The 13,706-nt window shown below is 43.2% G+C and overlaps 1 protein-coding gene across 1 annotated transcript in view; it reads right to left on the reverse strand.

Annotated features, from left to right (window-relative positions):
* The window catches only part of DYNC1LI1 (dynein cytoplasmic 1 light intermediate chain 1), a 596,637-nt gene that overhangs the window by 471,729 nt on the left and 111,202 nt on the right, over positions 1-13,706 (reverse strand). Inside the window, exon 2 of the mRNA XM_085630582.1 lies at positions 13,259-13,332. Coding sequence (XP_085486708.1) covers positions 13,259-13,332 — 74 coding nt within the window. The remainder of the gene's footprint in view (positions 1-13,258; positions 13,333-13,706) is intronic.

The raw sequence follows: 13,706 nt of genomic DNA on the forward strand, positions 1-13,706 counted from the left end.
TCCCATGCATTTTTCCATAGGACCTTTAGACAGGGCTACAGCCCGAACGGCTGAACAGAATTACTAGAAATTTGGCAGAGAGGTAGTCCTCAGGTCAAGGAAGTGCCTTTTGTAGGTTTGGTGTAAATCTGTTCAGTAGATTCTGAGAAAATAGCCTTTAAATCAATATATATATCTGAGCCAGCTTACGGTGCGCTTACGGTACGCTTACCGTACGCGTACGGTGGCGTGCGCGAGCGCGATTCTGATTGGCTCTTAGATCTTAGTAAACATTCGAATCGGCCGAAACCAGGAAGCGGCGGACGCCATTTTCTCTCTCGCACTGAGAGTGATGATTAAAATACAAAGCACAAAAACATGTAAAGGGGTTGTTTAGACAGCTCCCACACACATAGCCATGTTGAGGGAGTCCCCAAAGATCCCCCAAGGCTAAAACGGAATTTTTATTTTTTCGCTAATTTCGCCGATTACGCTTACCGTACGCGTACGGTAAAAAACATAATAAAAAAAAAAAATTATCCACATTCTCCCCACCCCGTGTGCAAATGGTGTCTGCAGGATACCATTTGTGCATGGCTTATTAGACATGCGAAAAACTAAAATTAAAAAAAAAAAAAATATAAAAAAAAAAAATTATCCACACTCTCCCCACCCCGTGTGCAAATGGTGCTCGAAGGGCACCCTTTGTGCATGGCTTATAACTTTTGCGAAAAAGTAAAATATTACCTTTCAAAACGAAGTGCATCATATGTCCTCCATGTGTGCACGGTGCGCGAAGCGCATCGTGCGTACATGGCCCATCTAGCGTAACGTGGGCACGCGGTGCGCGTAGCGCACCGCGTGCCCACCGTGCGTGCACGGCACTAACTGCGTAAAGTGGGCACGCGGTGCGCGAAGCGCACCGCGTGCTCACTGTGCGCGCACGGTGCGCGAAGCGCACCGTGCGCGCACGGAACGAACTGCGTTAAGTGGGCGCGCACGCCACGAATGGCGTAAAGTAACTTAGCATTTAAAAAAACGTACAAATTCACTGAAAAAACCATAGGTTTCACACACGTTATAGTTAGGAATTAGCATTTAAAAAACCTTGCAAATTCACTGAAAAAACCATAGGTTTCACACATGTTATAGTTAGCGGAAATTTTACTGATAAAAAACCAATGAAATTCCCCCGTTATAGTTAGTGCAGGCAACTATAACTCACGCGACCGCAATCTTCTGCTGATGACATATGTGTCTTTATGAAAAAAAAATATTTGTAATATATGTATAGCTAAAAATGTATGGAAGAAGACATGGGCAAATAAGTGTTTAAATACAGTATTAGCATCAGCAGAGGATTGCGGTCGCGTGAGTTATAGTTGCCTGCACTAACTATAACGGGGGAATTTCATTGGTTTTTTATCAGTAAAATTTCCGCTAACTATAACATGTGTGAAACCTATGGTTTTTTCAGTGAATTTGCAAGGTTTTTTAAATGCTAATTCCTAACTATAACGTGTGTGAAACCTATGGTTTTTTCAGTGAATATATATATATATCCAAAACAACCTCCAGCAAGCAGAAGGAAGGGGCCACGCGAGGAAATCAGGAAAAAGTCTTTAATGGAAAACACAACTGGCATAATGCATTTCGGCTTAATTGCCTTCCTCAGATGCCGCTGCCAAACTGAAACACAACCACGCTTCCACTTTTAAATCATCCTGCATTCCGCCCCCAATTAGGAGCTCGCACCTCCCCAAACATGTGATCATCCACCATGTGGCAGCACTGTAAGTACTACAACACCCAGAATGCTCCATACCTGGGCGGGTGGTATGTGGGGAAACTGAAATTAAATCCATGTGGCTGTGGTGCATTGTAGGGCAAAAGCGTTTTGTGTCCAGTTCAAATAAACTCCTCAGACTCTTCCTGGGTCCCCGCATACGTTCCAACCTCTTAGGGCACAGGTTTGCCAGAACGTGAGTTGATAACAATGTACCGATACTCCTTGTGCAGTCACAAGCTGCCGGCTAGCAGCGTCCCTTGCTGAACCAGCACACGAAAGAGGTGGGCTGACACACTCCAATTCCTTGGACAAAAAACAACTGCGTGAGCAGGAGCCAGTGATGCTGTCAGTCAACTTGAACAGAACGGGACCCCCTAACGCGTCTCTGGCTGACGCGACAATATCCAAAACAACCTCCAGCAAGCAGAAGGAAGGGGCCACGCGAGGAAATCAGGAAAAAGTCTTTAATGGAAAACACAACTGGCATAATGCGTGTGTGTGTGTGTGTGTATATATATATATATATATATATATATATTCACTGAAAAAACCATAGGTTTCACACACGTTATAGTTAGGAATTAGCATTTAAAAAACCTTGCAAATTCACTTAAAAAACCATAGGTTTCACACATGTTGTAGTTAGCTGGACATTTCACTCGTGAAAAACCATTGAAATTCCCCCGTTATAGTTAGTGCAGGCAACTATAACTCACGCGACCGCAATACTCGGCTGATGACGTCAGATATTACATCACTGTATTTAGACACTTATTTACCCATGTCTTCTTCCATTAATCTTTAGCTATACATATATTACAAATATTTATTTTTCATAAAGACACATGTCATCAGTGATGTAATATCTGACGTCATCTGCAGAGGATTGCGGTCGCGTGAGTTATAGTTGCCTGCACTAACTATAACGGGGGAATTTCAATGGTTTTTCAGGAGTGAAATGTCCAGCTAACTATAACATGTGTGAAACCTATGGTTTTTTAAGTGACTTTGCAAGGTTTTTTAAATGCTAATTCCTAACTATAACGTGTGTGAAACCTATGGTTTTTTCAGTGAATTTGTACGGTTTTTTAAATGCTAAGTTATGTATATATGTTTTTTTTAAGGTTTTTCACCGTGCGCGTGCCGTAGGCGCACGGTGCGCTCCGCGCACCGTGAGCGCGCTGTTGGCACGCGGTGCGCTTCGCGCACCACGCACCCACGTTATGCAGTTCGCGGAATTTTTCCGTTTCTACCGTACGCGCACGCTACGCGCACTCCGCGATTTTTCGCAAAAAAATTAAAGGAAATTTTGGCCCTTAGGGGTCCTTCTGGGACCCCCTGACAAAGGCTAGGGGGTCAGGAACTGTCCACCCTGCCCCCTTTTCACGTTCTCCACCTTTGTTTTTCACCCCCTCAGACTGCGAGAGACAAAATGGCAGCCGACACTTCCTGGTTTCGACTGATTCGAATGTTTACTAAGATCTAACAACCAATCAGAATCGCGCTCGCGCACGGCAGCGTGCGCGTACGGTTAGTTTTACCGTACGCGCACGGTGCGCGCTTATAGATATATATATGCTTTTAAATGCTATTTTCTCAGGAAATACTGAACAGATACACCAGACCTGCAAAAGGCACATCCCTGACCTGAGGACTACCTCTCTGCCAAATTTCAAGTAATTCTGTTCAGCCGTTCGGGCTGTAGCTTGGACTAAAGGTCCTATGGAAAAATGCATGGGGAAAACGCGTTTTGGGACCCCCCCTTTTTCTCAGCCCCCGCGTGACGAATCGCCCCGAGGCTTTCAGGGAAGGAGCGGAGCGCCCCACCTATTTTGAAAATTTCGCGAGGATTCGTCAATCGGCGCCAAAGTTATTCCAAATAGAATGTTGCGGATTTCCTATGGAAACACGATCCTAACTATAACTATCTACTGGCGACCTCCAGTAGATAATATATACATACATATATATATATATGTATACATTACCTACTGGCGGTCGCCAGTAGGTAGTTATAGTTAGGACCCCTTTTCCATAGGAAAACCTCAACATTCTATTTTGAATAACTTTGGCGCCGGTCGATGAATCCTCGCGAATTTCTCAAAATAGGTGGGGCGCTACGCTCCGCTCCTACCCTGAAAGTCTCGGGGGGATTCGTCAAGCGGGGGCGGAGATAAAAGGGGGGTCCCAAAACGCGTTTTTCCCATGCATTTTTCCATAGGACCTTTAGAACGAAATACAGCCCGAACGGCTGAACAGAATTACTAGAAATTTGGCAGAGAGGTAGTCCCTAGGTCAAGGAAGTGCCTTTTGTAGGTTTGGTGTAAATCTGTTCAGTAGATTCTGAGAAAATAGCCTTTAAATCAATATATATATCTGAGCCCGCTTACGGTACGCTTACCGTACGCTTACCGTAAGCGTACGGTGGCGTGCGCGAGCGCGATTCTGATTGGCTCTTAGATCTTAGTAAACATTCGAATCGGCCGAAACCAGGAAGCGGCGTCCGCCATTTTGTCTCTCGCACTGAGTGTTATTTATCAAACATGATGGCCAAAAACATGTTACGGGGCTGTTTTGACAACTCCCTCCCACATAATCATGTTGAGGGAGTCCCCAAACATCCCCCAAGAGCAAAAACGGTTTTATTTTTTTTTCGGCAATTTCGCGGAGTACGCTTACCGTACGCTTACCGTAAGCGTACGGTAAAAAAATAAAAAATAAAAAAACACTATCCACACTTACCCCACCCCCTGTGCTTTTGGTGGCCGCAGGCCACCAAATGTGCAGGGCTTATTAATTGCGAAAAAAAACTTAATTTTGGCAACATGAAATTATAAAATCGAAATAAAAAAAACACTATCCACATTGACCCCACCCCCTGTGCTTTTGGTGGCCGAAGGCCACCAAATGTACAGGGCTTATTAAAGTTGATAAAAACCGTGCACGGAACGAACTGCGTTAAGTGGGCGCGCACGCCTCGAATGGCGTAAAGTAACTTAGCATTTAAAAAACCGTACAAATTCACTGAAAAAAACATAGGTTTCACACACGTTATAGTTAGGAATTAGCATTTAAAAAACCTTGCAAATTCACTGAAAAAACCATAGGTTTCACACATGTTATAGTTAGCGGAAATTTTACTGATAAAAAACCAGTGAAATTGCCCCGTTATAGTTAGTGCTGGCAACTATAACTCACGCGACCGCAATCTTCTGCTGATGACATATGTGTCTTTATGAAAAAAAAATATTTGTAATATATGTATAGCTAAAAATGTATGGAAGAAGACATGGGCAAATAAGTGTCTAAATACAGTATTAGCATCAGCAGAGGATTGCGGTCGCGTGAGTTATAGTTGCCAGCACTAACTATAACGGGGCAATTTCACTGGTTTTTTATCAGTAAAATTTCCGCTAACTATAACATGTGTGAAACCTATGGTTTTTTCAGTGAATTATATATATATATATATATATATATATATATATATATATATATATATATATATATATATATATATATATATATATATATTCACTTAAAAAACCATAGGTTTCACACACGTTATAGTTAGGAATTAGCATTTAAAAACCTTGCAAATTCACTTAAAAAACCATAGGTTTCACACAGGTTATAGTTAGGTGGATATTTCACTGGTAAAAAACCAATGAAATTCCCCCGTTATAGGTAGTTCAGATAACTATAACTCGCGCGCCCACAATCCACTGCTCATGACGTCACATATTACATCACTCATGACATGGTCAGTGGCATCACTCATGACATCACTCATGACATCATCCTTTTGATAGAGTGGCGGTCGCGCGAGTTATAGTTATCTGAACTAACTATAACGGGGGAATTTCATTGTTTTTTTACGAGTGAAATATCCACCTAACTATAACCTCTGTGAAACCTATGGTTTTTTAAGTGAATATATATATATATACACACACACACACACACACACACACACACACACACACACACACACAGCATAATTACGGAGGTTGGGTGGAATCACGCCACTGAAAAATGCTAAAAATGTTAAAAGTGGAATGTAGGATGCTATGATAGCATATTACCGGTGTTCTGTTGCATGGTTTAAAATAACATAACATCCGTATGCAATTATGAGCATGTCTATGACGATACAATAGGCAGCCCATGTAAGAATTGTACTAAGACATGCTCTAAGATGGCGCCTTATTCTGCATGAAATCGCAATTGTCATTTTTTGATTCCACTGAATGAATAATGTGATAAATGTTGCTGGGGTAATGGCGCCTGTCCACATTGACAAAGGCCAACGCCAAAACGCGTGTTTAAAGCATTTTTTCGCAATAAAATCCAGAGATGGATTTAACCTACCGAGAGTGCTAGTCCTCATTTACCACGAGTAAGGAGCTGGATATATATATATATATATATGTATATATTTGTAACACGCAGGTGTGCTAGGGCGCGCTTTTTCAAAGGTAAGTCACGTGACTAGATTTAACCTCCTACAAGTCTTGAAAGTAAACTCCATCTCGCAGCACGATCATGGCAGGAAATCATCCTGCCTGAATCTCTTCTTCGCGCCGTCCTTTTTGCTAATTAGCTTCTCCTTAGTAGGTCTGGAGTGCGAGTGGATCAGGCTCCTCTACTAATACACGCACAAAGTCCCCCGTTCTGGAGCCCGAGACCCTACGGAGCGGCCTCACGCAATGGGCACGGAGCAGCCCATCCTTACACCACTGTAGCACAAAAAGTGAGGCCCAATACTGCAGATGACTTTATTTTCAGGTACAGCAGCACCACATTCCATATTCTAACGTTTCGGCTCTCTGCCTTGCTCACAGATGGAATTAAATAACACGCAGGTGTGCTAGGGCGCGCTTTTTCAAAGGTAAGTCACGTGACTAGATTTAACCTCCTACAAGTCCCATAGTGCATAGTGTTTGTTCTCCACAGTTCAACTGGAAATCCTCCGATGTTTTTAACCTTGATGGTACTTTTTTTCTGAACACAAGCACTGATGTTGTTTTGGGAAATCCTTGGCTCAGTCAGGTGAGTTGGAACAGTGTCTTCACGTCCTTCTTTAATGCAGACTTGAAAGTAAACAACATCTCGCAGCACTATCAGTGTTAGACCTGTCAGCCCTTTGGGTGGTCCCTCCTCATCATTATTTATTTTGTCCCACTTTTGCCTCAAACCCTGTTAGTATTTTTTTCCTTTTTGGGAACCACCAGACTTTTTCGTATTGATGCAGATTCAGGGAGCCATTTTATCTACCCCTGGAACTTCTGTCTGAGGGCCTGGAGCACAAAATGGTGGCCACCTGTGACATCATCAGAACCCACTGGAATCTACCAGCACCTTCCAGAACATTCCAGAACCCTATGACAGTTGGAGGCGGTTTGGAATGTTGGGAAGCTAAGCCAGAGTTGACAGTTGGAGCTGGCAGTTGGCACCTGACTGGTGAAGAGAGAGGAGCAGAAACCTGAAGGAGGAAGGAGTGAGGCAGCAGGGGTGGAAACTTGTGCCTGGAGTGGGGTCCATAAACCCACCCTTGATACTAGTCCCTACTGACTGAGCCCAGCCTGGAGCCCTGTGTGGGAAAAAGCAAGAAAAACCATCTTAAGGACCTGGACAGCAGGAACAGGCCTTAGAAGTAAAGAAAAGCAAGAATCTGACCTGTTTATTGGTTTCCCTGGAGTCCGACGTCGAGAAGCGTGAGACCTGGAGCCCGAGGTGGAGAAGCGGCGCTGACTGGAAAGCAGACGTCGTACCCGGAGCCGCCAGAGGTCGAGAGAGGGCGCCGACGGAGGTCGTGGAGAGTACCAGAGGTCGAGGAGGAAGTCACCCGAGGTCAAGTGAGCGGCGTCGACGGGGGAGTGAAGTCCGCCCTCCGGAGTCGCCGGAGACCGAGGTGAAGCGTGCCGGAGGTCGGGAGTGGAGATCGCACTCCGGAGTCGCCGGAACCTGAAGGGAATCGTGCCGGAGGTCGGGAGTGGAGATCGCACTCCGGAGTCGCCGGAACCTGAAGGGAATCGTGCCGGAGGTCGGGAGAGGAGATCGCACTCCGGAGTCGCCGGAACCTGAAGAGAATCGTGCCGGAGGTCGGGAGTGGAGGTCGCACTCCGGAGCCGGCGGAAGTCGACATCGAGCCAAGACAGCCCGACGTCATTGAATCGGAGATCGACATCGAGCCGAGGCCGCCGACATCGAACCGGAACCGCCTACCGGCGTCGTCAAGAACTGACATTGTGCCGAGGCCGCCGACATCGAACCGGAACCGCCTCACGGCGTCGACACGACTCCAGCGGCGTCGGAGCTTCATAAAAAAGGGCAGTAAGTGGAGTAGAGGGCGCCTAAGGCCCTGTGGAGCTCTAAGAGACCATCCGAAGGGATAAAGAGGTGTTAGAACCAGCCTGGAAGTGCCAGGGGTGGACTGAGACTGATACAGTGACCTGTGTGAGGGGTTGTGTAGTTTGGGAGAGCCAGATTCCTAGATTACCCTTGATCTACCTCAGTTTTAGCCTCAGCCTTACCCAAGCTAGGTGAGACACCCACAGGCCATCCACCTAACCACAAGCTGTGACTGGGCCAAATCAGCCCATAGTATTTTAAATGTGATCTGATTTTACAAATGTCATTGTTGGCTGGTATTATTTATTGTCCTGAGCTAACTTATTCCTGTACAGTATTTATTCCCTCACAGTATTTATTTGACCTGAACCTATTTATTGCACCTGTAAAGTATTACTATTTATTTGACCTGCACTTTTTAAGGAGAAGCTTGTGTTCTGTGATTGTATTATTATTTATTTAATCAGCAACTAAGAGAAAAGAAGATAAACACAGAGATATTTTTCATAATTTTTAAGGTGTAGTGTCGTTTTTGGAACGGATGCACGCATGGTTATTGTATGGGTATTGCGTATGCTTAACACGGTGCCTGACCCCTGACCACTCGAGCCAAGCTACCACAGTGTATGTCTGGGAAGACCCCATTACCACCACCCTTTCCGGTGTGGGAGTGGGTTTTTTCTAACAATCAGTAACTTATTTATTTGGTTTACTCACCAATCCCTCATGATCTAATTGATTGTGTATATTAGTTAAACATTTTAGATCTAGACATTTTTTGCACATTGTTAGCACTTTGCACTTTATGGCAATCTTTGCACACTTACAAATACGCATTAATCATGAATTAGATCAGCCTCAATGGGGGGAGGGGGTCACCTTTCGGATAGACTGATATTCGTATTTATTTTTCTTAACTGCAGTCTATCACATCCTATGACTATAGTAGTGAGTATATATTTTTCATGGTACCACCTCACTCCTCAATGTTATCTGGAGGTACTGCATAAGTTAAGTGGCTATTTTGTACGATTTGCATTCATGCAATAATTCTATGTTGCCATTTGTTTTTGCTCGGTTTCTAGGTAATATGTGGTACCTCATATTTGGCTGTAAGAATTGTTTTAGAAGACATGCCTGGGTTTTTTTTTCAAAATTTGAAGTATTTATACTATCATGATATTTTTAAATGCCCTTTATGCCTTTTTAGACAACCTACACAGTGTAGTGATATTATTTCTAAGTATTCAGCATTTTATGCATTTATTTGAATGTAATCACTATCATTGTAGCAGCAGTGTCATCATTATTAACCTTTATTTCACTATTTTTTAAGGATGTGTGTTAAAAAACTGTTAAAAAACTGTTATATTATTTATGCCTGCAATTGTTTTGTTTATATATTTATTTTCTGCAGTTAAGTCTGTTGATTAAACAGTATTTCCTTTATGTCTATTATCACATGACACAGGTGAAGCTACTTTAAAAAGGTCTCTCGCAAAGCCAGCCTCATGTGATCAAGGCCGTTTTACCGGCCGAAACGCGTCATGGCAGGCAGAAGGGAGCAATAAAATTTCTCTCCCTACCACGAAGAGGAGTTTGTGCATTCTTTTTCGCCGTGAGCTGGAAATTTTAGAGTGCTTTGAAGTTGATATATATATATATATATCCAAAGTGTAAAGCCAAAGCAAGTATAGCGTACGCTCTCAGTAGATAAAAGACGGATACCAAGAAGATTGTGTAGTCGAGTGTTTATTTCACACAACGCGTTTCGGCAAAGAGCCTTGATCACGTGTGATTGTAATTCAACAACGGCAGTTTTAGATATACATTCGGCCACAACTTAACCATATAATTCATGACATCAAAACTGCATACTTCAGCAAACTAAAAGGCAGCATAATATTAAAATCAGGTTTTAAGGTGAATTGACAGTTCTTCATCAATGTTGAGGCCTCCCGGGAATTTGGTCTGAAAATCTATGATATACTTAGATTCTTTTTGTCTCAGGGCCAAAACTCTATCGCCTCCCCTCGGATTTTTAGGGATCTGTTCTAGAATCAGGTAACTCATATCAGCGACATTAGAACAGTGACGTTCATGGAAGTGTCGGGCAACAGGGTATTTGGGGTCGTTGTTAATGATAGCTCTGAGATGTTCTAGGACCCTCTTTTTAGCTGGACATGTCGTGCTACCTATGTACCAAAGGTTACAGGTACATACGATAGCGTATATTACAAAGTTGGTACTGCATGTCAAAAATTGTTTGATTCCTCTTGTCACACCATTATATTCAAGAAATGCTTTATATTTGCTGTACTTACAGGCTTTGCAATGGCCGCATGGAAAGAATCCCATGAGGCCATGATTGGCTGAATTAGGATAGTGGGTGATATCATTTCTTACAACCAAATCTCGAATATTTTTGTCCCTCCTGTAAGTTACAGTGGGTCTGTCAGTAATGGAATCTCCCAGTGTGGTATCTGCCTTAAGGATATAAAGCCACAAAGATGCTCCTTCCGGATTGCGAGGGACCCATGAAGGTTGGAGTACATCCCGGCGGAGCGCGCCGGGCAATCGATATCCAAAGTGTAAAGCCAAAGCAAGTATAGCGTACGCTCTCAGTAGATAAAAGACGGATACCAAGAAGATTGGGTAGTCAAGTGTTTATTTCACACAACGCGTTTCGGCGAAGAGCCTTGATCAAGTGTGATTGTAATTCAACAACGGCAGTTTTAGATATACAGTCGGCCATTCCTAAAACAAACGAAAGCAACAAAGGATTCGGTTTAGCTGCATACAGTATTAGTCAACTGATGGCGGCCATCTTAGCCTGTGCAAATAGTATGTAAAACATATTGGATCATCATGCTATTGGCAATGATAAACATTATCATAACGCTCCGGCACAATACAGTTTACAATTCCGTTCTGTACAGAAAGAAACTTAATTTAAAGGATCAAATTAAATGTTTGCATGTCTGCCATATGTCAAGATCGATAAATAGTGGCCAAATTGGATCGGTGAGACTCTAACGTAATATTATGAGTAATGCCGAATGATCACAGCCAACCACAATAAAATACCATGATCAGGCGCAATGAGTACATATTTTTACCATATTCATCAAGATTTAAAGGATAATGTTGTATACATAATGACACAAAATTTCCAACTAAGAGTAAGTTTGAAATACGTATCTATGTATGTGAGGAATCTATGTGTAGGCCGTGCATAGCTAGATAGATGTAACCATCGCTATGTACCCAGGGGAGTATATCTTATATACAAGAAAACAACCCCAGCAAGCACCCATATAATCAGAGCCAGTTGTCATGTGGTGACGCTACATAGACGACTTATTCATTATCTGGAATGGTCAGAAAGAGGAAGCTGACAACTTTATTGCCAAATTGAACATCAACAGATACAACATCATTCTGTCAGGCAGTATAGACGCCCATAAGGTTGAGTTTCTGGATGTGAGTCTACAGGTTCAACAAGGTAAAGTGCATACCACTCTCTTTCGAAAAGCAACTGCAGGTAACAGTGTCCTACATGCCCTCAGTAGCCACCCAGATGTACTCAAGTGGAGTATACCTTATGGGGAGCTATTGAGGGCAAAAAGGAACTGCAACAGTCCTGAGTCTTATTGGGACGAAAGAGACAATATCATTGCTAGGTTTCTCGCCAGAGGTTACCCCAATTGGGTCCTTAACAAAGCAAAGACCGCGCCAAAGGGGTAGAACGATTGGAGACCCTAAAAGACAAAGGGGTGGCACAAGAAGACCAAGGAGATGCGGGCACTCGCCTTATTCTCACATACAATACTGATGCACAAAAAATCAAACAGATAGTGTCGAGACACTGGAACATCCTTAAGGCAGATACCACACTGGGAGATTCCATTACTGACAGACCCACTGTAACTTACAGGAGGGACAAAAATATTCGAGATTTGGTTGTAAGAAATGATATCACCCACTATCCTAATTCAGCCAATCATGGCCTCATGGGATTCTTTCCATGCGGCCATTGCAAAGACACACATGAAATGACAGTGATAATGAACCCAATCAATAGTAAGCAGTAGGCAGCTTCTAAGGTCCATCAAAGGTAAATAAAGGTCCTGCAAGACAGCGCTTGCAATTTGAATTCAAAATAGAACTACAGGGAATCTTGTCTTCTAAATGTACGCTTTGTTAGCTTATTCTCAAATTTGAAAGTGTATATAATTAAAAATGTGTTCAACGTTCTGCGCATGTGCATTAGCATTTAACTGTTTCTGAAAAAGGGGCGAGAGTAGGTACGGCCTGCAGGCTGACACCGGATGTTATGGTTAGCATTATGTTTATTGTTCGTTGAACATACGATCCATAGGCGGTTCAAATGATTCTTAACAAAGTGAAGGCCGAGGCTCCCTGGCATATACCCCTTTTGTAACTAAGATAAATAAAAGATCACCGAGATGCCAATTTTAGCATCCAAACATGTTATTTACTACCCGTCCCAGGTGGAATTATTCAAAAGGGAGATCAAGCCATTTTTAATATAACGCAGAGGCAGAACGAGTTTTGATAGTTCATTACACAGCACTATGCATGAAGCTTGTAGGCGGCATGGTTTCCACGATAATACATGGATTTACCAGCCAATTCCATGTCCCCATTGCACCTCACGGCATCCCTGGTTATTTCAAACTATGAGACAGCTCCCATTCAAGAGTGGATTGTATCTTAGGGCGTACGATGGCTTGTGGTAAAAAGACTTTCTTGGAAGGCACAAAAGTTAAGTAGGTATAAATGCAACGTGCAAAAAGCATGAGCAGTCTGTGTAAATACAACAAATAAGATAGAGATGTTGCAAGAAGGACTTCTTAGGCACTTCCAAGGGTTGTTAACCGGCGTGAGTGTAACTATAATGGAGCCACAATGGCGTCAAAGCACTGGGATAATAAAAGGGCGCGGTGGGAGCTGGAGAACAGACATGCAGTGGCATTTACACCTCCTCCACCCAAACCTGGGAACCTGAGGTGCAAGGATAGGCACCCCGCCCGAGTAGCAGGTGGCACCATTACTCATACCATGACAAAAAAAAAACCTTAAGAACACAGACAGTGCCGGCTCGTGACTCACCCAGTAACACAACAGTCTTCCCCGACGGCAGCTTGGAGCGGGACCGTGTGGAAACTTCACTCAAGATGGAAGACCTGGAGAGGGAAAAAGACAAATATACATCTTTTCTTCTTGTGATCACAGAAGAACAAAATGTGTTTTCAAATGTTCGCTTATCACTTTGGAAATGGCAAGCCTCGCATTTAATAAATAAAAGTACACATTTCAGTTTCCAAAGGAACAGTTTAACAGTCTGTCTCCTTAGTGTGAAAGATGCACTCGAGCTAACCGGTAGATAATTACATACACCAACGTCCTTTGTGGGGGCGGGGATTTGGGGCAAAAGAAGAGTGAAAAGAACGACCTGCAGAGTACATCTATAACAAAAATAATGTAAGTGGCCAGAGTCTTGCTAGTGCAAACTGAAACCCAGAGTTGTCCGTATCCAATGAAGGTTCTCAAGGTGCAG

Source organism: Triturus cristatus, chromosome 10 (assembly GCF_964204655.1).
Source record: "Triturus cristatus chromosome 10, aTriCri1.1, whole genome shotgun sequence".
Taxonomy (NCBI): domain Eukaryota; kingdom Metazoa; phylum Chordata; class Amphibia; order Caudata; family Salamandridae; genus Triturus; species Triturus cristatus.